The 27,974-nt window shown below is 41.1% G+C and overlaps 1 protein-coding gene across 7 annotated transcripts in view; it reads left to right on the forward strand.

The window, feature by feature from the left end:
- EBF1 (EBF transcription factor 1) overlaps positions 1–27,974 on the forward strand; it is a 280,885-nt gene that overhangs the window by 172,291 nt on the left and 80,620 nt on the right. For 5 of the 7 annotated variants that reach the window (XM_054168245.1, XM_054168246.1, XM_054168242.1 and 2 more), the window contains exons 7-8: positions 3,054–3,135; positions 11,790–11,931. In XM_054168245.1, the coding sequence (XP_054024220.1) occupies positions 3,054–3,135; positions 11,790–11,931 (224 nt within the window). The remainder of the gene's footprint in view (positions 1–3,053; positions 3,136–11,789; positions 11,932–27,974) is intronic. The other 2 variants (XM_054168247.1, XM_054168244.1) reach the window with 1 other exon arrangement.

Genomic DNA, 27,974 nt, shown 5'->3' on the forward strand with positions numbered 1-27,974 from the left:
ACCAGGCCTGAGGTGAAGAAGGCACTTCAAGAAGTGATTTAAAGCCAGGGACGGAGAGATGGGGCTGAACCCCCTGAATCAAACTGTCCCACTCTACCCTTGTTTTAGTCTCTTCTGCCCCACCTTCCTGCCATGCCTGGGGGCAGGCTGTCGGCCGACACGCACCCTGCCAACTCGGGAGCCGCTCGGTTCTTGCCTGGTTGAGTGTGGGATGCTTTCTCGTAGCCAGGGGGACTCCAGCTCTGGTGTGTTCCAAAACAAAGTGCAGCCTATAGTTTGTTTTGTCTTTCAGTGGAATAAAAATATGGCACTTGGCAGAATGTGTTCTGTAAGCTGGCGACTTTTAACTTAAAATGCAGTGAGTGAACTTGGCTGTGTAAGCTTAGGTAGGGTCTTGAAAGTTCCTCTGAAAATACTGCTTTTTTTTAAATATTTTTTTTTTTTTCTGGAGGTGATTTAATTTGAAGGAAGTTTTGTTTGCTTGCTTGCCTGAGGTTTTTTGGTAGGTTTATATAGATGAGCTTCATTTCTTCTGCAGTTTATTTTAGTAAAATTTCTGTAGAATTTGGAGGCGACAGCACAGTGCAGATGGAGTTAGACTTTGAAACTTTGGCTGGCTTTGCAGACCCCAAAAGCTAAATCTTTGATTTCACAGTGATTTTCCAAGCCTTTTTGCTGACATGAGTTTAGACTTTGTAAGAGAAGGGAAGGCCTGGTGTTTCTCTGGAAAGCTTCACAAAGAGCTTTCCATCTCTTTTAGGGTCCTTGGGTCAACCCACCAACCCCCATTGCCCAGTGCTTCCCATGTTTGCATGGCTGATGTTACCTTTTGGTGAAGATACTTTTAACTATCCCATCTCAGCCTAAGCCTTAGGGCTGAGATGTTGCTGCAGCACAGTGTCAGACTGGGCGGGCAGCTGCTGGGCTCAGCACTTGGTGAAGCCGCCAAAAATCCACCAGCAAACCTGGGACAGTGCCGGCTTCTCCCCAAAGAGTAAGTGACTCTGAGAGGTTTTGCCACATAAGGGCCTGTTGGAGGCTGTAGGCACCAGCTGACAGGGATGTCATTGCCTCCCAACAGATGGCCAGGCTTTTTATTTCAGCAAGCAATATCACACAGAGGGGTGGTCTCTGGATCCTGCCAGCATTTCGCATGACAGGGCCAGCTTAGGGCAAGAGGGATCTGATGTCCGTGCCCTTGTAGCTCCTGAGCTAAATGACGAGCTGTTGACAGGAAAGCCATCATCTCAAGTGTAAGATCCTGAACTCTTCCCGCTTTTCGTTTTTCTTTGGCGGAATTAATGCCCTATTTGCTTGTCTCTCAAAATCCATTCTGGCACGAGTACAAACCCTCGCCTGGTGGCAAGCAGTTGTCTGGATTCGAGATGCCAAGATTTGTGCTGACAGCTCCTTCTACACAATCTGAGTCAGGCTGTCACAGCTGGCCATTAGAGGCTTAAAAAGACACACACATGTACAACAAATAGCACCAACTTTCTGTTATTGAATATCAGAACCTGCTTGATGAGGAAACGTAATGGCTTACACTGCTCTTTATTTTAGTGTAAACAAACAGAGTGTCTCCAAACCCCTGTTGCAGCACAGCGGCTGTTTATTTTATGTTGATTGCTTGCTCTTATTCAGGAGCACAGACCTAGAAGGGACTTCCTGGGTCAGGAGATCCAGTCCTTGATAATTCCAAGCATCACGTTTTATAACCCTCCTCATTACCTTACTTTAATGAAGTTGGTCCCTTGTAGTTTTGATTTGTCCTGGCAGCCGTTTGCCTAGTTAGATTTTTGTGGCATGGAGGAACCAGCCCCAAAACTTCCCTTACTGAGGGGCGGCATCACAACTAGAGCAGGGTAAAGAATGCTGCTCATCAAAAAAGCATTTTCTGAAGCTGTTTACCCTGCAGTTTTGCCTTTCTTGGTGGCAGTGTGTGCAGATTTTGCTGACCTAGCATTCAGTTTGGGTGCTAAAAGCTGGATGCTTGCAAAAGTTAACTTTCTGATTTAAAGTAAATCAGGATCAAACAATCCCTTGCCCCACTTTTGTGCATGAAAAGAGGTCAGATTAGCTTCTGCTTAGTCAACTAATGGTTACTGCAAGCGTAATGCCTGCTCTGCCTGGCTGTGTTAGGTTTTAAACTTGCTGTAGGATTAAGTTTTGCACGGTTGATCTTTAGTAGACCTTAGTCTGTAGTTTATTTTGGACAAAAGGCTGATAAACTTTGGCTCTTGGGGAGGAAGCCTGGAATCTGAGACCCACTATTATTCATTGACTTGTCTTCATGAGTTTACAGTCCACTGGTGCATAGCAGTGAAGGAAATATTTTCAATGAAATGTTTGCTTTTTTCCTTTGGCTTTGTAAAATGCAATGTCTTTTCTTAGAGATATATGTCGGGGTCATATAGCCACTTCAGTGAACTGTGTATGGCCAGGAAATAGACTGAATTGAAAATAATTCATATTTCTTGGAAGTCAGTCTTTTAACCAAGACTTCCTCCCTTCTCCTCTCTGGGTTTTGGTTCTCCTGCTAACCGCTATTTGAGCATTAATTTTATGCACAAACTGGGTTTAATTGTGAAAAGGAGACTTCAACTGTGTAGAACACTTTCAGTATTTTTGTAATAAATCACAATTTGCACATGACAGTGAACTTGTAAAAAGAAACCCCATTTATATGGAAAATTTCTTGGCTGGCACTTTTCTGCCCTCTTTTTGCTGTGCTGAAATAGATGTCTCTTACTTCCTCTGCTTCTGTGGTTGGCACAGTGAGGTTGGCCACTGGTGACAGAGGGATTGACTCTGCAAACTTTAGTGGCTCTGACACAACAGATCTATTAATTTCATACTTGAATGTTTAGGGCGTGCTTGCACCTTTTGCTGGGTTGGAGCCTATGCAAGCTCTGCTCCTTCTGTGGATGGCCAATGGGACAATTTGTCTGAGCTGGGAATACTAGTTTAGATAAGGCTTTGCTGGACCAGATATGCAGATGTTATGTGGTATTGTTTATGAGATGTTAATGTCCATTTCTCTTTCTCCACAGGTTCTTCCTGAAATTTTTCCTCAAATGTAACCAAAATTGCCTAAAAAATGCAGGAAACCCTCGAGACATGCGTCGGTTCCAGGTCAGTCGGACACGCTTCCTCCTTTAAAAGTCAGCAGCTGTTAAGGACAGAAGTACTTTGACCCAAACTAACCTAGTAATTCACTGGAAGATGCTAAAAACTTAAGGTCAAAACATATTGCCTGAGGAGTTCTTGTCACAGCAGAATTGTCAGGAAGTAGTTGGGTTTTCTTGCTCTGGACAAGAGAACTCATGAAGATAATGTCATCTCCATAGCAAGTGAAAGCATGAGAAGGAAAAACCAAAATGACCTCACTGTTTTAAGTTGTGGGTCTGCTCTGCTCTCCTCTGAGATACTCCCTTCTGCCTGGGGAACTATTTGTCTTCATATAAAATGGAGTGAGTTCCATGTTTATTGGAAGGCACAAAGGAGGGTATAAGAGCAATTCATACAATCAGGCTAGTGACTACACTTCAGCAGTTACTCTTCAGCAGTGTTAGAGACTCATAAATGTGCATGAAGGGGATGAAGGTCCATCCCTGGAGCAGTACATGAGAAAAAAACACCCTACCATTGGCTGTATCTTTCTTGAGATATTTTGCACTTGTATTTGCCCACTGTTGTGGCACGTGGCAGTGGGGCTTGGGAATTGTACATCTTTTTATGCTGTACCTATGTCCATGACTACTTCGGGAGCAAGTGCAGCACTCTCCCCAGGGCAGATGGTCTGTTCTTCCCTTCCCCAGTGCTGGCAGCAGAATGGTGTGGTGGCAATACTCAGAAACAGTTGCTTCAACACCTTTGTTGAAACTGGGGTGCTTTTACTATGGCAATAATGCTTTACCTGAGTATATGCTGAACAAAAATATAGGGTAGAGAGCACAAGACCTTCTCTTTTGATGGGAGTAGTCTATGCAGCCTAGGGAGAAAGCATGATAGGGTCTATCAATGGGGATTTGCCTCAGGCTTCTGAGAAGAAACATGAGATCTGTCCCATAGACTACATGGGTCTCTGGAGGAAGACAACTCCAAAAGACAGTAGCTCAAGACCTTGTTTGCTTCTTTTCTAGCATTGTTACATTTAAATGAAAGTGCTAAATGCTGTGTAAATGGCAATATTATTTATATGTAGAACATATGTCTTTTGTTGAACTGCTTAATTGCAACAATGCTGGAAGACAGGAGAGTGTTTTTTTGCCCCTCTGAGCACAGAAGTGCAGAATTGAAGAGATGTGGCCACAGGGATTCAATTAATCAGGATAAGAGCTAGCATTAGCATGGCAGAGCCCTCGGCTTCTCACTCCACCCTCCTCCTGCCATCATGTTTCTCCTGTGATTTGAGAGGGCATTATCGCTGAAGGAGAAAGTGGAAAAAGGACTCTCACCAGCACAGGGATTTAAGCCAAGCAATCACCCTTGGGGCCTGTCAGAGCTTGCTTCACAACATGTACACTCTGCTGGGTTTGTGCTCATCCAGGCTCGAGGCTGATTTTCATATGGTAATGCCTTTGCATGTTCCCTCAGAACAGCAATCAGGAGTCTGTGTCGGCGAGTAGGTAGGACATAGGAAAGGTTGTTGATCTCTTGACTTGTAAAGACATTCTGTCATACAAACCCAGCTTCACAGCAGTTGAGCTTTCCCTGTGTAAACAGAGACTGCTTAATTACACAGGTCATGTCAATTAGTGTGACCTTAGCATTTTCAAGAAATTAATCACTTTCAGCCGAGTGAGCCACTCATCCTATAATACAGGGTGCTACTGAAGCTCACAGCTTGCTAAGTGTCCAGCCTCATTGTTTTACAACAGTTCCTTTTGTTTCTTTTCTGTTCCCTCTCTCTCTATTTTCTTTTTTTTTTTTTAGGAAAAAAATTTTGAACTTGTTGCTCTTTTAGCAATAAACTTCTTAAAATAAAGCATCCAGCCTCTACAGAGTCCAGGCTTCTCTGGTCATTACTTAGGGTGAAAAGGACCAAACATGAACATAGTATCTCAATAATATGATGCACCTAGACGTTTGAGACAATGCTGTGTAGGAACCAAGTGAAATCTGGGATCCTGTGAAGTCAGTGAAGGGTTTGCTATCAGTTGTGTTTGAAGTGTTGCCACAGACTTAGAGGGTCTCCATTAATTATGCCAAGGTTCTGGTTAAAAACCATAAGTAGTAAGGTATTTCTAGATACTTTTAAGTTAGTAGCATACTTAAAAAAAATATGTTAAAATAAAAATGGAGACTTCCCCTTCCATTACTTCATTCTGGACTGTTAATCAGTCTGGAGATGTATTCAGCTTTTGGCCATGGTCTCTCTTTGATCAGTCCCCAAAAGTTGCTTGGAGTTACTAGAATGCAGATTGTGGTTTTGATGGGAGGAACAGTGAAGGGCCAGGAAGGATCATGAGTCTTGTACTAAGGACTGGCCCCGTAGTAAATTTCATTTCTTAGTAGATTCTCCCCCCTCCCCCCTGCAGTAAGGAATTGTGATTACATGGTATAAACGAGAGGTCAAGAAATGACAGGGAAGAGAAAGAGTATGCATTGATTTGGGCAACCTGTGTGTGAAACTTCATTCAGACTCATGGACAGAAATGAAGTAGGAAGTTTTATACTGAACTTTGCCTACAAATGCAGCAATGTGATAAGCTTAACATAAATGATGTTGTGGGTCTGGAAGGAAATATATTTCTCTGCATATCTGAGATGTTCAGGCATGTGACAACTGGAGCAGTGCTGAGTGCCAGCAAAAGTGTGTGCTGGAGCAGTGCTGGCTTTGGCTGTGTTGGTTGTGTCTCTATTAGCAGAAGGAGACAGCCAGAGAGGAGAAGTCATCTACCGTGAAGGGACTCAAGGCAGCTGAGCTTAGTGTTCAGCTGTGTTACAAAGTCCCTGCTTCTCCCTGAGAAAATAATTTCATCTCTCTTTCATCAGCCCAATTGCACAAAGCATTTGGTGATACCACATATTGCCACTTTTGTCCATCCTTCCCTTTTTAACCCCAGAAACACCACTGAGATCATGTTCAGTCTGGTTTTGCTTGCAGTCTTCACAACAAGTGGGCAGTCTTGGTGGGATGGACTGTAGTGCCCCAATTAGTGGTAATAGTAATAGTAGTAATAATAATAAATAGATGGTACCATTGGTGAACTCTGCTCAGCTTTTATTTTTCAGCTCTAAAACCTCATTCATACAACCTAAGGAGTTTTGTGTGTTATTGTAATTAATGAAACCCAGGTGCCCTAGTTATCTTGTTGTTCTTGTTTTAGCACAACTGCTTGCAAACTGACATATGTCAAGTTTTAATTTAGAGGAAACTTTACAGGCTGAGTCATTGCACAAAACCCCAAACATTCATTTATTATGAAAACCTTGAAAGTCACTTAGAAATTGCCATGCTGCTTGATTCTGTTACCACAACCTCTTCCTCAGCCCAGGCTGCTAGTTTGCCTCCATGGGATGCTGCCACTCATGTTTGAATTGAAGCCACTTGTGTCTTATTGCAAATTTGCATAAGAGACAGAGATGATGCTTCATGAATCCCAGATAATGGAATTTGGACATGCAAGGCTTCATCCCTAGAGAAGGGAAAGGCCAAGGAAAAAAAAAAAAAGGCTGAAAAATAGCAGTGAGAGCTGTGGCCCAATTCAACAAGGTAATTAAGCACCCGGCCTGCCCTTGAGCATGTGAGCAAAATTACTGAATGTATTCTAGTTATGTGCTTGAAGTTTGGAACCTTTCTAAGTGTCTTATTAAATTGAGTGATTTTTTAGTTGCTAGAATAAAGAGGCCACAAGTGGTGATGAAAATAAAGGTGTTGCTCAAGCCATTTCTGCACAGCTTTCAGAAGAGCAGCAAGCTCTCGAGTTAGAGGTTTAACACTAATCACATTCTTTAAACCTAGAAATCATCTCAATCAGGTATTTAATGACAAAGGCAGAGAAAGTTTGAGACATCACAAAAACATCAGATCCCTCACCATGCATGGGAGAAAACTGGAGGCACAAGGAACATGCTACGTCTTAATCAGTTAGCAAAGCTTAATGGGCTGTGGTTAAAAATGAGGAGCCATGCAACGCTTAATTTTGATATATTAGGTGAGGTACTATAACAAATAAACAGGCCAAGTGCTAAACGTGGACAAATAGCTTGATCTCCAGGCTCCTGGTCTCTGAATACATTTTTTTTCCCCTTTCTTTCTTTCTTTTTTTTTTGTTTTAATAAGCTCTAAAGTATTCACAAACTGGACTCGTTAATGGCAGTCAGAATAATCCACAGAGCCCTGGTCGTGCAGTCGATAGTGCCAGCGTCATTGAAGAAAGTTGTGAAGTGATGTGTTTCTTTCATACCTCTGTCTCCCCTGCTGTTGATACAGGATTTAAATTCAAAAAAATCTATGAAGGGCTAAAGCTCAAAATCATTTTCCATGTTTGCCTGTCCCAAATTAAAACTGTGTTTTGTTGACAAAATTTGGAAAGGTTTGAGATTTGGCAGGCCCGGTTGTCCCTGTGCTTACATTAATGTGTCAGCACCTCATTAATCATTTATTAAACTGTAGTGAGCCATTCCCTCTTGCTATGGCCTGTGTTTTAGGATGCCTCCGTGCCCATTCCACATAGACTTTGGCTCTCCTTTCTCCCTGATTTTATGATTTCTCCACAAATTAGTTTTAGCATGTGCTTTTACTTGAACATATCCCAGTCATTTCCAAATCAAAATGAGGAGGCTGTAGTATTTTTATTTTTTTTCAGATTAAAGAATATGAGTAGAACTTTCAAGTATGTAAGTGCTCTGTAGCAATTCGAGCATGTAGCTGTGGCACACAATATTCATGGTGCATCTTTTCTCCGCTATTAATTAGGGACATTCATGTTTTGTTAGTGCAGTGTATATTTAGTGTTCCTGTATTAATGAGATTTTCCATTTAAAGAATAGAATAGAATAGAATAGAATAAACCAGGTTGGAAGAGACCTTCAAAATCATCACGTCCAACCCATCATCCAACACCACCTAATCAACTAAACCAAGCACCCTATCAAGTCTCCTCCTAAACACCTCCAATGATGGTGACTCTACCACCTCCCCGGGCAGCACATTCCAATGGGCAATCACTCTCTCTGTGTAGAATTTCTTCCTAGCATCCAGTCTGAACCTCCCCTGCTGCAGCTTGAGACTGTGTCCTCTTGTTCTGGTGCTGGTTGCCTGGGAGAAGAGACCAGCCCCCGCCTGGCTATAACCTCCCTTCAGGTAGTTGTAGAGATCAATGAGGTCTCCCCTGAGCCTTCTCTTCTCCAGGCTAAGCAACCCCAGCTCTCTCAGCCTCTCTTCATAGGGCTTGTGTTCCAAATCCCTCACCACCTTTGTTGCCCTTCTCTGGACACGTTCCAGCAACGCAACATCTTTCCTAAACTGAGGGGCCCAGAACTGGACACAGGACTCAAGGTGTGGCCTAACCAGTGCAGTGTACAGGGGCAGAATGACCTCCCTGCTCCTGCTGGCCACACTGTTCCTGATATAGGCCAGGATGCCATTGGCCCTCTTGGCCACCTGGGCACACTGCAGGCTCATGTTCTGCCTACCATCAACCAGTACCCCCAGGTGCCTCTCTGCCTGGCCAGCCTGTGCTGTTTCTCACAGGTGCACTATCATTATTTTTTTTTCAGAAATATACATAAAAGTAACCACTTCTTTTTTTTTTTTCTTTCCTTTCTTTTTTTTGTTGCATTTCCTGAGACTGAAAACAGTTTCTCTAGGGGATTCCTTTTATAGTTTCTTCTGTGAGTGACACTGAGGAACCACACCAATGTGGTCTCTTTGTAGTAAATCAAACTGTGTTTGGGAGGTAGGTAGGAAGATACTGTTAAGTAATTCAAAGTACGTTGCATCAACAGTTTTGGAAACCTAGAGGGTGGGGGGGAAATTTAAATGCAGATTTACTCCTGTAGAACTGACCTTGCAAGGATCCTTTCCTTGAATTCTTCCCTACTAAGGTGCTTGTCTGCTGGCAGCTAGTTGTGTACATGATTTTCACAGGTTTGAGACCTACCTTACTATTATTGATCTTGACCCATTATTTTTCTGGAATCCTATGTCTAGGAACCTTAAAATGTCTGGGGTTTCAGCACAGGATTGGTGCTGTGCAGTGGGAAATCTGTGTGTACCTACATGAGTTTAGGACTGGAGAAAATATTTTGTGTTGTAGCCATTGTTATTAATTATAATAGTTTTAATTTTCATATTCATCTAAGCAGAGCCATAGAAGAAGATAAGGAGCCGGCATAAATCATACAGCTGTGACAGGCAATGCCAGCTAAGGATTTGGCTCAAAATCCCGGTTGCAAAGAATTTACAGTGGTTGCAAGTGCACAAATAAGATTGCAAACCCTGAGCCACTTACTGTAAGATCATATTTTATTGAGAATATCATAAACTTTATTCTATCCCTCAGGAATGCAAAGGATAAATTACTTCTGCAATCCCTTTTGGAATTTTATATATAGGGCTTGGGGTTTTTTTTTTTCCCCCCTTAGTTTGATTTCAGAAAAACTTACCTATGGTGTTTGGCACTTTCTTTTTTCCAAATTTCCATCTGTAAGAGCTCTTGAATCATTTATTCTGTATTTCAATATCTTTCACTTAAAACACCAACAAAAATCTACTGCCAGGAATGCCATTCTGAGGGGTGGTTTGAGGATCCTTTAGATGTAAATATTCTCTTTTGTATTCCTCTTTTTTAAAGACAAAGACTTCAGGATTAGCTGTGAGCAGTTTAGCAGCTTTACTTACTTTATATTTTCAAGAATTTTAATCAGTGGGCAGAAATATGTGGAAATTTTTTTCTTTAACTTTCTATTTTATTTTTTTTTTTAAGAGCCAGATCAAGTGATGAAATTGAATTGTTGTAAGCGATCCTTTAAGTGTCCCCATTTGACCAACTTTGAGAGGCAGCAGCTTCCTGAGAGAGTTGAAGCAATGTTTGCCAATCCTTGTAAAGCATTTCACCTCTTCAGAGGCTAAAGCCTCTCAAAACCAAGAACAATTAAAGCAAGAGCCTTTCAGAGCAACTGGGGAATTCAGCAAAATAAATCAGAAATCCTCTGCTGTGGCTCTGGAGGCTTGCCTCATTATAAGAGCAGATCTATTAGCCCCCTTGCCATTGTCTTTCATTTCTCAAGTGAGGTGATTCTAATTAAATTAATCTGCATGTCAATCTATCGGTGATCAATCAAAAGGGCTGAGGTCCCCCTTTGCGGCAGTGTGCTTGCGGCTGACAGGGGCTGATAATGGAGGAAGAAATAAACTGTCGAGCAAAGTTAATTAGTCAACATAATAGGTGGATTAAACAGGAGCTGCTGATTGCTGTTTCACATGTCGAAGCATGAGGTGGGAGCTGAAACTGCAATTAACAGACAATTATTATATTTGGTTGTAAGAGGTCACATGAATAAACATATCTCTGTGGGTTTCAGTTTTTAATCCCTTTGCCTCTTTAATGTAAGGAGAAGTGTAGGTCATTTCTCTTCTCATTGTTTTAGTCAAAGTTCTTGAAGGCAGTGCGTGCTTCTGGCAAACCAGCTGCCAGCTGAAGGCCAAATCTTTGGCTGAGGCAAAACCCCAGGAATGCCATACTTTAGTGGGAAAAGACTGTGGGAAGGGGAATGAAAGACAGGCAGGCTGTAAGGTCACTTGATCTGAGTGGGGTGGGAGGGCTCTCGGCATGATGATCTCCCAGCTTTGTCAGGAACTTGCTCCCTTTCCTCCACAATGCCACCCTTAGCCAGGACAGGGTTTTTCTATAGGATAGTGCCTGCTGAGCCTCAAGGTTGAGACATCCTTCTGGACATCTCTGAGCACTTGGATCTTCTACTCTGGACCCAACCCTTACCTGTTTGCTCCTGCTGGTTTGGCTTCTCTTCCCAACCTGGGCTGCTCTGGGGAGAAGTGGTGTTGTATCCAGCTTCCAGGGCAGTGCTTCTCTGTCTCCCTCCCCTCACCTCAAACCAAATCCTAGGTGTTGACACTGAGATAAGTTGAGAAATACAAATAATTCTAATGCTGGATGAATAGGGTTGTGTTCTCCAGATCAAGACCCCACTGTCAAGTGTGTGTACACAAACATACCTACACATACTCCCCAAGATAGAGCTCAAGAGAAATTTGGGCAAGTCCAACAACCTGTAGTGACTGTACTGATGGGAGGGAAGTAGACAAGATTGGGGGGGGGGGGGAGGGGGAGGAGGTGGGGAGGCATGAAACAACTCTTATTGCAACTTCACAAAATACACTTTTGTTTTCTTTTATTCTGAATTGAATCTCATTTACAACAGCAACAACTCTACTTCAGCATGGAAACTGAAGGATAATTTAGGGTGAAACACAGCTGCCCTTGTATATAAGGGAGAAAAAACACTTAATAAAGATCCTCTTGTTAAAATGATGGTTAACAGTGTGCTGTCTGCTATGCAGCTACAAACTCTGCAATTTGACTTAAAACTGCATCAAAAGCTTTCGATGCCAAAGACTCACTCATCAATAGCGTCTCTTGTTGGATTTGTACAGCATAAGCAGCAGTTATTATATGAAATAGCTATGCAATTTTCTACAGCTCCCAGCTGTTATTTATTTAACTGAGTTTATTACACTGTGCTTCTTAAAAAACATATATATATATATATATGTACGTATCTGCAGATTTTCCTCCATTTTGCTCTTGTGCTTGCAGGTTGTGGTGTCTACAACAGTCAATGTCGATGGCCATGTGTTGGCAGTGTCGGACAATATGTTTGTACACAACAATTCCAAGCACGGGCGGAGAGCTCGAAGACTCGATCCCTCGGAAGGTACGCCTTCTTATCTGGAACATGGTAGGCATATCATTTTCATTGGTTGGCATTGCTCCTTTAAATGTGGATTTATTTGCTTTGTGTCTCTGGCTACTGGTTTGAAATTGTCCTGAACAGTTTATGCCTTTGGGAACCAGATATTTTAAAAGAGAGCAGTCAGCACTAAATGGAGTGAAATGACAAACCAGTAAGCAAACATGGGTGCAGAGTCTGTCCCGAGCGTCTGCGAAGCATGATGATTTCTCTGGGCTTTTTTAGTTGCACCCAAAATTGGAGTCTTTTTTCCCAAATTGCCTTTATTTTTGACTGTGCATCTAAAAGGGTGTTACATATTTTCTGGAGTGCTTCAGCACCCAAATTTCAGATTGGATTTCTTCTATCTATAGAGTGCCGAGCTCTCTAAGAGATCCAGCTGTTCCTTTGGATTGCCCTAAATAAAAGCAGAGGCCTTTTGGAAATCCATCTGCTTACTCAAGCCATGGACGAATGTTCTCTTCTGGCTCCATCTGTGCCAGCTGAGGAAGTTGCTCTTCTCTGCATGCCACAGCTGCTTGTCTCTCTTCCTTGCTGCAGGCTATTCTCCACCATGGACATGCCAGCTAAGATGGTTGTCTGATTGCTCCCTAGTCTCCCTCAGTCCAAAGAAGTTCATTTGAGTTAAACCATTTAAATAGCAGCTCTTTGCCAATCTAGCTTATTTTGCTGAAGTGACTGAAGGAGAAATGGTGCAAGGCAATTTGTCTGGCTTTTCCAAAAAGACAGGAAACCCCAGAAAGGGTAGAATGGAGGCACGTGACAGGTAGCAGCCTGGAGAACAGTAATCTTTTCTGTAAGATCAGCTGGTCCTGGAGGAGAACATCTGCTGGTGACTGTAGGTGCTTAAGATGGGAGTTGTTGAGTGCGAATATACTTTGAAAAATCTGGATTTGATTAATGTTTTGTTTTGCTCTTTGTCCTCGGTTGATGACTACTACTGAAAAACAAAACAAAAACAGAGGGCATTTCACTCCCCTCCCCCGTTCCAGCTTGGTAGAATAGTTCTTTGTCTTCAAAGCTGTTTGTAATCCTAAATTCAATACGAGCTTGCTCCCTTTAAGAGATGTATACCCTCAGCTTCCATTGAAGTAGTTGAGTGTGGAAGGCACCAGTCCTTTATGCTGGTTTGTTTCACAAATATTTGCCAAGGATCTAATGAATAATTAAATAGATTTTTCCAAAGAGTTTGAAGAAACCAGATAAAATTTTCTCTGGGAAAGGGAATGCCACTCAGAAAAGATGTTAAGTAGATATGTTAAAAGAAATTATTAATCCTGAGAAATGGGCAAATGTATGGCTTTTGACTACTCAGTGAATTCATGAGGAAATAGCTTTCTATTCTGTTTATGCTTTCAGGCATCAGCCCTGCAAGCACTTATGCATATATTTAAGATTATGCACACATATGGTCCTGTTGGGATCAATGAGGCTTCTTGTGTCAGTGAAGTTGACGGTATTGATAAGTGTTTGCAGAATCGGGTCTGTAGTTCACACTTACTAACCTAAAATTCTTAGCTCAGCAGCGTTTCTCATTACATAAACATAACTTACATCTGTATTTATTTAGCTCTAACTTTTTATGTAGGCTATGAGCCATTTTCAGCCATAATTCATAGTATAGAATTTTTTTTTTTTTCATCCTGCCAACAACCTAATTGAATAAACAAACCACTGTCTTAATTTTGCTGAATTTTTGTAAGGAATGCACCAACTCTGTCTTTATTAATTAGCTGAAGGCCGAACATTAGGAAAGGAAACTTCTCTCAGTTTGACTTTGTATTCTTTCCATTAAGTCCAGACTGCCAGAAAAACACTCCTATTTTTTCTGTTTTTCACTTCCCTTCCTACTGAAGTAGCCATAGACAGCCCCTCCATTGTAGTCTTAGTGCATGATGCCTCTGGTTAAAGCAATGCCTCCTCAAACATAAATGTTCTTATTCTTATGCATAGTGTAGTAGTACTTCATTTTACCACAGCTATGGTTCCCACTCCAACTACCTGAGGGATTCTGTTAGAAAAAGAGGCAAAGAAAGATAATGCTGTACTTATATATCCACATAAACCATTGTTTCTCTGCTAACATTAAAAGTCCATGTCTGCAAAACATCTCCATGTGTACATTTGCAGGAAAGGTGACTCTTCTAATCTAATTCCTCAGGCACTTCTCAAGCAACCTCATAAAGCTGCCACTAGTAAATTCTTACCTTTGAGCAGCAACCTTCACACTACAAAACAGTGCTCTTCCGAAAGGCTTGGTAGAACCTTCGGTCCAGCTCTCCAGGAATTGTGTGCACATTTGAGCCTGAGAGATGGGGGGAAAAAAAGAATAACAGCAAAAAAAATAAAATAATCCAGTAACTATTTCAAATGTTGTTATCAGATGTCTAAATCACTTAACTAAATGAAAAACTTAGAAAAATAGGCAAACTTTCAACGGGGCTTAATGCTGTTGAATTTTGGGCAACCACCATGAGCCTTAGACTCACTGGAACAAATGACACACAATTTCCTCCATTGAAATTAACTTGGAGCCCAAAGTATGTTATTTTTCTTCAGTTTTTGAAATTTTTATCTTGGATAAGATATTCAACTCAAGTAGCAGAGTCAGTTTGTTTGCTTTTCCTCTTTCTAGCTTTTTTGCCTCCCTCAGGGGAAGGATAGATTGACCTGAAGAGTATCTGCAAATGATGGAAGGGGAAGCTAATGTGTCCATGGCTAGTTTGGCTCTAGTTTATTGCTCTGGTGAGCAACTTCTGATCATAGGTTTTTAAATACTGGGATCTAACTATAATATGCCCTTGACCAAATATATTTCCATCTACTTTTCTAGATGTTTAGCTCTTTAACACAAATATCTGATCGCAATAGGGATGAATGCCTGACTGTGTGAGGAGTGGAGAGAGGGGATGTAGCATGAAGGTGTGCTGGTTGCCTAGTTTAGTTAAACAATATCCAGCTTATTTTTCCTTACAAAGTTGTGTTGGAACATGTTGCTCTTAAAAACAGAGTTGCAGTTTATGTGACACCTAAAAGAGACTTTGGGTGCCAAAAAGCTGTAAAGAAAGCTTTACCTCCCGAGCCACTCAGGAGCCTGGTGTCTCCACATTTGGGTTTTACCATCTCATTAGCAGGGAGCCTGGATTATTTTTGGGACATCCAATGTATGTCTATTTATATCTTACTTGACAGACAGTAAAACGAAAGTTCCTTTTCGTAGCTCATCTCTCTGAATATAACTGGGAACCTGGATGATGAGTTCATATCCACACACTGTCCTCCTTGAAACCAGTGGGTTAAGCTTGCATTTCAAGTAAATATATCTATCTTTCAAAAGTAATAGCTAGCAGGGGCCAATTATTTCATACATCTCTGTGTGGTATAAATAAGGTAAGCCACAGTAATCTGTGGTTTTCAATAATTGTCACTTTTTCATTCACAAATAGTTGGATCCTCACTTGTTTTATATTTATGGTAAACCAGAAAGCCAGGGTGGTTGACCTTTCTAAATTGTACATATATAGTAAGATATATAGTGAAGAGCCAATAGGCCCCAACCAGTAGAATGTATTTCAGCTTGTAGTTCATTCCAGGGTGTCAATTTTGAAAGCAAAATCTTTCCAATGCAATTTTAGTGACTAGATTATGGAAGGGAGGAATTCTGACAGGGTGTGCAACCACTCTTTTCAAGTTGGCCGGCATGATGTCCACCCCCGAAGATGTCTGCAAAGTTTCCAGTTAAAATTCTCATTTTGCTGCAGAGTAAAAAAAAAATAATCCCTCCCCCCATAATCTTTGAATGGCTTTACAAGAATGTAAAGCCAATTGCAGCATCAGTTTCTCTATTATTTTTCCTCACTGGCAGAATGCAATGCCCTCGAAAAATGATAGTCCCTGAGACCCTGTCAGTTTGCATGCTCTAACACTTTATTATCTAATGATCTAATATGCAACAAGGCAAAGAGGGGGTGCTTATCACCCTGACAGGATGCCTAAGAGAAGTGACTAAATTACTTTATGTACCATTAGCGCTAGCTGCCACCGTGAACTCACTGTGAGCATTTATGCAAATCTTCCTGAATACATTCAAGTGGCCTTGTCAGGAAGACGACTGACAAGCAGTTTAAATGCTTGAGGTTTTAAAGGAACAGTCTTATTTCTTTTTCCTTGCCTCTTCCTCCTCCTTCTCCTCCATAGGAGAACACTGAAGAAATAGGTGATGATGAGATTTGCTGATTTGATTCTGAGCCAGCTCAACAGCAGCAAAAGCTGAAAAATGTAGAAATAGGGACAAATTACAAGATGTGATGTCAGAATTTGCAGATGGAAGCAAAACTAACCAGGATTTCTGAACCAATGTCCTGCCATTATTTTAATATGAAATATGCATAAATCTGTCTGTACATATCTAAAATAGGTCATATTCTATAGTAAAACCATTAGTAGTGGCTGCCTTATACTGGAAATTATAGTGCATGGCTGGATTATTTGATCACTCTACTGCAGCAGCTGATACAGTCAAACTTTTACAATGTTGTTTTAGTTCATGATTGGAATGAATGATTCAGACTGTTTGCTATCTGTCAGTGGAAAACCTCCTACAGTAAATGAAGACTAGTAGCTGCTTAGCCTCAGCTGGGTACATCAGGTAGATCCTCTCATCAGAACTGAGGCATTTAAAGAGCTTTTCTTGCCAGTCTTGCCCATCCTGGGCCATTGGAGAGCCCACGATCACCACAGTAGGCACGTTCACAGATTTTTACCTCCCCCTAAATCTGCAGATCTGAAAGCCAAAGTGATTGCTAGGCTGTGTCTTAGTTGGTTAGATAGTTTCTATTTAGCTTAATAAAAAAAGGAAGTTTTCTCCTACCCTATAAATATTTTGAGAGGATGATCTTTAAAGCTTTGTGCCTGGCTGTCTTTAAGCATCATTTTTAGCCAGTCTGACTGTTACAGAGCTATTGACAATGGTCATTGTATAGCTTGTATTCAGCTGCATGTGCTGGGCATATTTGTTGATGATTCCTGAAAGATGCTCAGAAATCTGACTTAGTGACCTGATTGTTGTGCTTTTCTACAACATTAACCATTGCATTTTTGGCAGTGGGGAGAGGCATGAAGAGGATACCCCTACCAGCACCATTTTAACCATTTCAGCCCTGAATCTCTTGGTGCTGCATGTGTCCATACTAGCTGATGAAATTGTTAGTGCAAGACGCAATACTGACTGAAGCTAAGAATATTAGCAAGTTCAGAAAGGTTAGTCTTCAAAACTAGAATATATTTTACCCTTAGGTGGTATAGATTCCAATTCTTGGTAGTTAGGTATTGCTGCATTCACCTGGCCATAGAATCATAGAATTGTTGGGTTGGAAGGGACCTCCAAATGGCATCTAGTCCAACCCTCTCTGAAGTTAGCAGGAGCATCCTCCACTCGATCAGGTTGCCCAGAGCCCTGTCAAGCCTCACCTTGAATATCTGCAGGGAATGAGGCCTCAACCACCTCTCTGGGCAACCTGTTCCAGTGTTTCACTACCCTCATGATGCAGAACTTGTTCCTAATATCCAATCTAAATCTACTCTTCTCTAGTTTGAACCCATTGCCTCTCACCTATCACTGCAGTCACTCTCTGTCCTTCTTGCAGGCCCCCAAAGAAAATTTAGTGTTTGACTTGTTTCATCTATGTGTGGAAGTATGAGTGGAAGCACCTGCTATATCTTGGTACTTCTCTTAAGAGTGTTTTTGTGATTATGGGGAAAATACAAACACAAGCTTTTTCTGCATCATACCATTCTATATAGAGAAAAGTAGTGGGCTTGATTTATTATTTAGAAGAGATATATTGAAAAAAAAAATTAGGATTCTACCACTCTACTTAAGGGGATCTTGAATGTTATTCTGAGTTATGTCTGCTTTCTAATTTATTTTCTATGAGGGAAGAATACCTAGGGTTGTTGGACATCTCTATGCATACACAAGGGAAAAAATGTGACTTTCAGAACATTGCACAACATGGATAGTAATAACAGTAAGTGAGCCTTGATATACTGAACAATTGCAAAACTTCAAGCTGGAAATAATTTTCTTTACTTTTGCCAAGTTGTCTTTTTTATATTGGTTCCTTCATAAATGCAGTGACTCATAAATTCAGGCAGTTTTTTTTTTACATAATGGTTTGTTATGTGTTCTTGGAACTTGACCTCATCGAGCATATAATATTAACTTCTTCACTGCCCACCAGGGCTGGATTAGCCCAGTACGTGGACTCAGAGCTAGAGCATTGTCTCCCCCATGACAAAACACAGCTAGAAAGTTGAGGTGCTTCACTTGAGAGAATTTGTAGGCAAAGACTCCAATATGATCTCACTAATATTTCAACTCTGGGGACCACTGAAGTAAGTTGCAAATGTCGAATAAGGACGTGGTATCTTCCTAAAAAGTATACAGCAAGCTGGGTGAGGTTAAGGGTTTGAGCAATTCCTCCCTCAGGAACTGCTGTGGTGGACACTGTGCAGTATGTCAAGCTGTGTGATCGGTGCGACCCCTTCAAGGGTAAAATCTTGGGATCCATTGGGTTAGCAAAGCAGAGCACACTCAGATTTGTAAAGCTGCCTAAACTATATTAACTCAGTTATGTCCTACTGAATTATGCTGGGGACATTTTTTTTCAAATTTTCACCAGAGCAGAGTAGTTGTTTGCAGACCCAGCCCCCTGCTTGCTTTTTGGGTATTACTGAGAATTTCACAAGAACTGGGTGGGTGGGTAGGTGGAGCTGCCCTCCTCACAGCCAGTCATGTCAAACAGAAAGCAGAAAATCTTCTGTTTGTGTTTGTCTTGGTCATAAATCAACCATTAAGGAGAGCAGTAAAAAGTTTAGACTCTCTGGCTGCAACAATTTTGATGTTATTTTTATTTTGAGGCTACATGAAATCAGGGTTTAAATGATTTTCTGGGAGGCAGGTTTTTAATGGTTGATTTAGGTGAGGAAATTCCAGAATTTTCAGTTCTGCTACTAGGCTGTAGGTAATTCATAAAGTTGGAGGCTTGAGTTTGTGATTCCATTATTTATATATGTATATTTATATATGTATATATATATGTACCAGCAGTGCTGCCACCATGTTGCAGGAATCTTATGAGGTACCATTCAAAGTATTCAAAGTAGTTCAAGTATGTATTCAGCATAAGGGTGATGGGACACTGGAAGAGCCTGCCCAGGGAGGTGGTAGAAACCCCTTCCCCAGATATTTTTAAGGCCAGGCTGGATGCAGCTCTGGGCAGCTTGTTCTAGTGGACGGTGTCCCTGCCTATGGCAGGGGGGCTGGAACTGGATGGTCCTTGAAGTCCCTTTCAGCCTTGACAATTCTGTGATTCTGTTAATCTAGTCTTTAATAAAAAGGATTGTTGTTACATAAATGCCGGTGGAAACACCTCCCAAAAAGTCAAGTTTGGTACTCCAATTGCCACAGTTAGAAAGGATTCACACTCGATAGTCACTTATCAAGGATCTAGTGTCACATCTAACTGAAAAAGAATGTTACAAAGGGAGACACCTTGATTTTAAAAAGGTAAGGTGTGGCAGCTGCCCTACCAGTAGCTGCCCTTTATGTTTTTCAAATAAATGAAAAATAAAACAGCCCTTCCCCCAGAATATCTAAATGATGTCAAGCTGTGATATGTTGTTATCCTCTATTGTTATGAGGATGTCATGAATTCATGGAAAAATAGTACCTGGATGAAGATAGAGTGCATTTTGTGAAATTCCCAGAGGAGCTTTCAGAAGTGTGCTCCAAAAATTGCAGAAAGAAGAAAACATGGGGAAAACTGTCATTAAAATTTGATTCAGATTTGTGTGGAAAAAAGCCCTATTTTGTTACAGCAGATGGATAAGGGAGAAAAGTTCAGATGGAAATTCTCCAACCACCATGAGAGTTGACTCTTATTCGGAGCGTTAGGCCAACCGCTTTCTGAAGGTTTGGGGTTTCATTCCAGACCTCAGAGGAATTGGAGTACAGTTACGCAGGTAGAAAAACCTTAGCTACCCTGTTTGGCAGAAAATTCACAGCTACAGTGCAGGAGAATATTCAGGAGCACTCAAATAAGAAATGAGTATTGACAGATAGTGAGCATTCATTACATTTCAATTTGTTTTGCTGGCCACCATGTCGCTAATACCATGGTATCATAAGGGAGGAGAATGGCATTAGGATTAGAGAAGTGTTTCAGTGATACTGCACAGTTTTGCTAGACAGTGTTTTTCCAGCCTTCTAAAATGTCCACACCTGCAAATAAGAAAACATTCTGTAATTCTAACATGATTGGTATTATTTCTGAACAAAATCCTCTAACATAGTTTTGCTTATTGTAGGTCATTTTTGTTGTTGTTATGTTGGGAAAAGATTTTTTTTTGTTTTCCTTTCTTTTTACCCCACTTCAGTATCCTGCTGATTTGGACAGAGTACAAAGGAAAAGCATTTTGTGAATTGTGGTTTATAGATTGAGGCCAGGAACTTGAGGATTTTTTTTGAGCACTCATCTGGATGTCATAAAAGGTCATGGTTGTCAAAGGATGGTGGTCACAGTGGTTTGCAGGTATCTGGACGCTTCTGAATGTTTCATGTTAGACACCCCAGAATTTAAGTATCCTGAAGCAACTGATAATTATGAAAGGTCTCTGTTCCCATGGAATTTATGTTCAAACCTGTGAGACAGCTGAGTGCTAGCAAGCTCAGGATTAAGATTTTGTTTAGATTGAAATTTTCTCCCAAATGGTGATTTAGAATATTCTGGCTGGAAACCTTCACAAATAATGAACACAGTAGTTTTTGCATACCAGGCTGCACATCATCTCTTTGAACTGAGAGAATAGTGGTGTGAGAATTCAGGTCTCTCTGTTACTGTCCACTGTGGGATGCCTGCCAAGTGTTTCCCCAGCAAAATGAGTATTTGACAAAGCTCCTCCACATCCAAGGAAATGAGTTAGTAGCATAAATCAAGAAACTAATGCAGGAAATGGAACCTACCAGGGTGGGATGTTTTGAGGGGTTATTCTAATTTGAGTTACCATCAATATTATTACTGTTAGTAGTAGACAATAAAAATGAAATACTAATGATTAATACTGCAATGAAGACAGGCTTTGTATTTGGCCCACATCCAGAACACAAGATTTTCAGGAGTGCACGACACTACAAGTGTGCTTTCATTAAAGCCAGTAGTGCAACTTCACAAAGTGTTTCTTAAAACCTTTTCCCAATCTGTTTGCTGAGCATAACCAGAAACCTTTGTGTGTCACAATTGGTCCTTTCTGCTTCCCACCTTCATTCTGTGATTTTAGAGTTCTTTTTTTTTTTTCTTTTGTGACAAAACAAATCTTTAGAGTGAAAGTGACTGTAATAATAAGCAGTGGTGGTGTATGACCTCATTGAGCAAAGCAAATAGGGTTAGAGAGCTTTTTTAAAAGATAAAGAATAAAGTTGTATGAAAAGAAAAATGGTCTGGAATTTAGCAGATTAAATGTATGTCTCCAAAATATATTGTTCAAACATTTAATTCTCCAGGTTAAGGTACAAGGGCCACTGTGAGATGTTTGCCAAGATGCTGTCCTTCATGAAGTGTATGTTTAGGACTTTCTGAACTTGTGATCCATTTTTGTGAGTCCAGTGGTCATCTGAGAGTCTCAGTACCCCACAGTAATCTTTTAGTAAATTCCTGGACTTAAAGGCAGGCTTTCAAAGCACCAAGATGCCTAAAGCTGCAGGTAGGTATTTAGAGGGATACCTAAATGGCAGCTACAGAATTTCTATGGCTGTACACCATGTACTTTGAAAATTCCATTAGGTGCTTACTAGAACTACTGGGTAGCTGAGCTCTTCCAAAAATCTGGTCCCAAAAGCTGCAGGAACCTATGTGCTTTTACTGTGCTACTGTTGAAGTGTCTGTTAGCAAAGGGAGCATAAGGAAATTCAAAATCAATTATGTCTGGTTAATACCATATCATTATGGTTTTGTAGCAGCTCTCTCAGAGGTTCTGTATCTATCCCACGAAAAATCAAAGTGTGTTTCCCACAGAGGTCCCATTTGGGTTGTGAAATGGCAGCAGACGTGGTAGATCTCCCCTGCTGTTGGACACTGAACAGACAGCTCATGTTGCTGTTCCCTGCAAACCCAGGCTTACATATGGAATTCATAGGTTTGGTGTTACCCAATCCATGCTGAGAGGGAAGGCCAGCACTCAGAGGTAAACTGCAGGCCTGACCACAGTGCTGCTCATCTTTCCAGCCACAGCTTTAGTTTGTGGCTTGGGGTTTGAGGTCACAGTGCTTTGCCACAGTATGTTCAGGTGAGTGCACTGCTCAACCTCTTGGGCTCTTTAAGGAGACGTAGAGAAGGGGGTGGGGGGAAGACTCTGACCACTTCTGGCTCTCTGAGGAACTGAAAGGTAAAGCAACTCTGATTTGGAGCCTGTTGGGGAAAATTGTCCCCTTCCTGAGATTGTGACCTTGATGGCACCAGCAAGTGCTGCTGCCTCATTCATCTGAGCCTGGGCAGAAGTAAATGCTCAAAAGCCCAGAGTCAGGTGCCTGTTCAGGATTAGCTGCCAAATATTTTTATGGGATTGCTTCTAGCTGCTTCCTGTCTATGATATCATCTTGCTGAGGTCCCTTGGTACCTTCAGGAGCAAGCATGGAACTCATGAGTCTCCAGGCTTCCAGAGGTGTCTGCCCATCTCTGCTCATTGTACAGCAGGAAGAAGATCCTAACATAGGCAGACCAACTCACCCAGCCAGAGCTGGAGTCTGACTTCTTACGTACTGCAGTGCCTTAGGTAGGTGGTCTGAATATGACCCTAAATAAATAAAAGCATAGCCTGACTTTATCAGACACATTGAAAGAACAACTTCTTTAAGCATTTGTAGGCTTGAGTCCAAGATATTCACTTCTCAGATTTTCAGCGTGCTGGTTTTATGTGGTGTCATTGCTGGACAGATACTATGAACTATAAATATATTTTTATGCTTGTGTTTTTGCAAGCAAATCCTGAATGGCTGGGAGGGGATGCTTGACCCTGCATTCAGAGCAGCACAGAGAACAGAGGAAGAAACATTTTGAAAGACACTGCACAGTTAAGACAAGGGGGTCTCAGTCTTTGCAACAGTGCTGCATGAAATGCAGTTCAGGTTATGTTGCCTCCATTGCTGTCACACTGCCATCACAAACATGGTCTGAGTAGTGTATTACATTCCTGAATCAAACCTGCCTTATAATAATAATGATAGCAACAGCAATTGAATTGTTCTGTTTTTCTTGTCCCCCTGCTTCCTATCCCAGGTAGTCATTAGTTCGTAGTGTATTTCTGGCCAGGATGGCAATTTAGTTAAACCTTACCATCTCTGGGATGCTTTTCTTGCAGAAGAGCCAGATTCCCTACCTTTTGCTTTGGCCCAGGGCCTGGAAACCTGAGGCTGTCCATCGGACCTTGGTCTCTGTCTTGGCAGCTCTGCATAACCTGTCACAGAGACAGCCTGAGCGCAGTTTTTGCGCATGATGAATATGGATCTTTGCTGCATCTGGCAGGCTGCAACACTGCATGCAGAAGACTGTCATTAGTAGATAATAAAAGCAGAAAGCAGCATTAATGGGAATAAGCTTTTCTTTATCTGGGACTGATTATTACTTTTTTGTTCCTGGCCTGTGACTAGATCGAGCTGCAAAATTACAGCTACCAACGCTGTGTGCACACATGTGTTTTGTTGTTAGCTGGTTTTTAATCTGGAGTATTTAACCCTGATATCTTCAAAGTGCGATTGTGTCATGCATTCTCATCCACTAATAGATTTCAAAGATGAAGAGCCTTGCTGCTTGATGTTTAATCATGCCTTCATCTGTAAATTTATGGCAGTATTATGGTTTAATGAATTGAACAAGTCCCAGAACAACAACAAAAAAGCTTTTATTTTGTTTGAATTTAGATATTGCGTACTTTGTTCTCCAAACAACTAATAAAACCAATATGTTTCTTTAGTGGTAAACTTCAGGCTAACTTCATCTCACATTACTAATCAAGTGCTCAAGGATATGTGTGTGCGCACACGCATGTGCGTGTGGGAAGCAGAAGCGTTCAGTTGTGGTGCTAGACACAGGCTAAACATTCGTATTCCGATAGCGATAGGCAGACCTCCGAGAACAGATGGAGCAGAGTTCAGCACAAAGGTTTAATCCTATCAGGATGATTCCTGTATGGCCATCTGGATAATCCGGCGCACAAATTCAGTGCCTGTTAAAAATACAACGTAGGCCAAGATTAGCGTCACAGATTTTCCACTAGACTTGTTCATATTTGACTTTATGATTCTCAGACTCCAGAAAATTGCATTAGAGAGCAGTCTGGGATTTGTGAAAGAAATCAGATGAGGAATAAGAACTCTTAGGGTACTTGAATTTCCCTTGAAGAAACTGGATTACAGGCACTCTCTGTCCCTGCTGCAACTGCTTTGTGTTTCTACGGGGGTTGTTCTGTTGCTGAAAGACGATTACGGCAAGCTCTCTGTTGTGGGGCAGAGATTCTGCTGAACAAAGAGACTCCAGCTAAAAATTAATTTCAGTTGGAATTATTATTATTATTTTTTTTTTTCAAATCAAGATGAAATAAATTGCTTGCTGTAGAATCTCAGCTGAACTTCTAAATGTTGCACTATACAGTAGAGGGGAGGGACTGTAACTGATTTTAGGCAGTGAAGTTGTGCTGGGTTTTTTTGATTGTTTGTTTTTCATTGTGGTAATGAAAGATATCATTAAAGTTTAGTTATAGTAGTATTTAGTTTGAGGGAGTGAGAATTCAGGTTCAGGCTGAACTTCTATGTTTCACCTAAAGTAGTGTCTGTATATCATTGACTATACATTGCCAGTGTGGCCATAACGTACCAGTGTACATCTGACCATCCAGACTCGCTAGTGTTGTACTGAGGATGATGAGCTTTTTACACCTTGCAGGGATGGGAGGCTGTGGCTTAGAAGCTTTTATCTAGTCCTGTGTTCTAAGTCTAGGGAGATTTGCTGTAAGAGATTTACAGTTTTATTGAGGTACTGATGGAAATAAAAAAGTGAAAATGAGACCAGAGTGATGGTGAAACAAACCATGAATTTAGAAATAGCACCTGCTTGCCCCTCTGTTAGGTTGGGATTCAGCAAAACCGTAAACCACAGGGTTAACACTAAGTAAATGATTGGTTCCACCCTACAAAATGCTTTTCTGGTTCAAGACTTCAGTTAGCAGCACTGAAGAACCAGTCAGTTAAATTAAGTAGGTTTTGGGGTATGTGAGCTATGCAGCAATGTTTGTTTTGAAAAAAACTTTTGGGGTTGATTTATGTTTTGGGCTTCCATTCACAAGGTTGCCTCCATCCTCACCCAGAAATTGCATCAGTGCAACTATTTTTAAGCTTTAGTGCACTTAAACAGATGCAGTCCCCTTCTGGACATTCTTCTTGTTTTTAAAATAGTCAAATTGGTTTAACTGGGCTTCGTGGAAGTTAAATCAGCAGGAAGCCATTGAAATTGAAACAGGAGGGATATGTAGGATTTTTTCACTGTCGTACTAATAAACCTTTTAAAATCCACACTCAGATAAAACAGTGTGATCTTGGGTGTATATCGCATCTTAGTCCTCTGTGTGCTATTGCCTTTGGCTTCCCATCTTTTAGGAGCACTGTTTCTGTGCCCTTCCAAGTGACCCAATGAGATGGAGAAAGAAGTGAGGAAGTTTAAGTACTATTATTTGTAGGGTCGTAGTAAACCATTTATCTTACATGTACCCAAAATACGCCTGTGCATCCCTGAGGGAGGAGAGCATGTTGCCTTAGTCTCTGGTTTGGTGCTTGGGTCTGAGCAACTTGTCCTCAGTTGTGGAGATGGAATTGCTGCCAGTATTTGATAGGCTCTATGAGATATTCTTGGATGTACTGCTGCTTCTCCTGATCCAGTGTGTGTATATCCCCTGTGCAACCAAGCTGCCCAAGATAGCAGAGACTGCATCAGTGCCAGAGCTGAGTAGCTGCATTGGTTTAGGCAGAGTGCTGCGTTTGGCCAAGGCCACTCACAACAGTTGCTTTGTGGCTGACTCAAAATGAGAATTTGCCAACTTTGGGACAAAAAGATGATGAATGCAAAAATTATACCTTAAAATCTGCTTGAAATTAAAAATCAGAAAGGCATGTCAAAATTATTTTAATATTTACATATATATTAGATATATATAAATATAAGTGTATAGAAAAATAAGTGGTTTGGCTGAACCTATTTATTGAATTTAACCAAATCTTTAAGTATTTTTACATTGCCCTTTTTCTTGGGAAATTTAGCATTTGCCAAACAAACATGATGGAGCTGTCTTTTGGAGATCAGGTTTTACCAACTTGCAGTGAGCAGCTAAGGACTCTTACTGATATTAATTTTTGTGAAGCAGGAGGTACCTCCTAAAGTAAAAACCAAACAAAAAAAAAACCAACCCAGAACTCCCTCTGTTTTGTGAAAGCATTTAAAAGAATGAATGAAAATTTCTTGCAGTCATGTAGAGATTATTATTTTCATTGAAATGTTTTAAGCAAAGTACACAGCAGACTTTTTTAATAACACATCTCATTATTCAAGATTGCCTCCTTTTTTCCTGCAATCGTTTTTCAGGCAGTGATTAACAACTGAGAGCTTTGGAAATCATGAAGGAGAAAGAAACACAGAGGCCTCCATGAAATGTAACTTTGCTAGCTGAGGCATCAGCAGGGATAAAAGAGAAACATTGGCTTAAGTATTGATCTTAGGTGGAATATTGTCCCAGGTAATTTACATTTTTGAATTGCCATTAATGGGAACTGAGCATACAAAATATTAGGCAGGAAATCACAGGCAGTACCTTTAATTTTGCTGCTTGAAAACAAAAGCAAAGGCAATTTTCCCTCCCTTCACCCAACCTGAAGGGTTTGCATGGCATGTATATTTTTGGTTTGGTGATTTCACCTAGTACAGATGTCATGAAGAACCAGAAGGTGGTTACCATTTTTGGCAGGGTATTGTAGTCTTTAAAGCTTGCAAATGGTAAATCCCAAATACCGGGATGCTGTAAAGGAGGGAGCTGGGAAGGGGGGAGCAGGGCATCACATCCTCATGCCTGTGTCGCATAAAGCTGCGCGAGTTATCTCCTCGAGAGGGAAACCTCTGTTACCCTGTTTCCTGCACAGCAGCTGCTTATTGTCAGGAGAGAATAGGAGAGAGAGCAGGCTGTGATATGAAAAAGGAAAGCAGGAAGATCGTCGCTTTGCTAAGATAAACAGCAAACACATTGTTTAGCTTAAGAGAGAAGACTTAATGCTTCACTACAATATGTGAAAATTCTGCCACATTCTCTTTCCTTGTGTTTATGACTAACCCTTTGGGATGCTCCTGTGGACTTCTCCCATGAAAGCTGGTTTGGCAAACTTCAGTTGCTTGTGCTCAGTACAGCTCCAGCAATGCCTCTGCACACTAGACTGGAACAGTACCATTACAAGGGCACACACATATTTTATGGTTTGCCCTTTCGGCATGATCCAAGTAGGTGAGCAGATGATAAGTCCTGCTTCTCAGGAATTAGCAACAAAACAGCCTGACTCAACCCCCCCACCCCCACCCCCCCCCCCCCAAATATTTGGTTCATTCTCTCAAGTTGGCAAATATTGGAAAAATGTGAATTTCAGATCTGAAAAACAAAAAATAAGAAGAGCTGCCCTTCCCCTCATGATCAGTCTCTCAAAGTGCTAAATGTGGAAAATATGTAATTAAAAAAATTATAAATGGAATAACTCTTCCCCCCCTGCATAATACCTGTGTAAATCCATCATTCCAGAAAAAATAACATTTTTCTCCCTTTTTTAGGAGAAATATACCTTACTAAAGTAAAAATGTTGCTCAAAGGGACCTTGAACATCCCAACAAGTGCCACACACCTTTGGGTTCAGCGTGCTGTGAGAAAGGAATTTAGGCTCAGGCTATTCCCAG

Source organism: Dryobates pubescens, chromosome 16 (assembly GCF_014839835.1).
Source record: "Dryobates pubescens isolate bDryPub1 chromosome 16, bDryPub1.pri, whole genome shotgun sequence".
NCBI lineage: Eukaryota > Metazoa > Chordata > Aves > Piciformes > Picidae > Dryobates > Dryobates pubescens.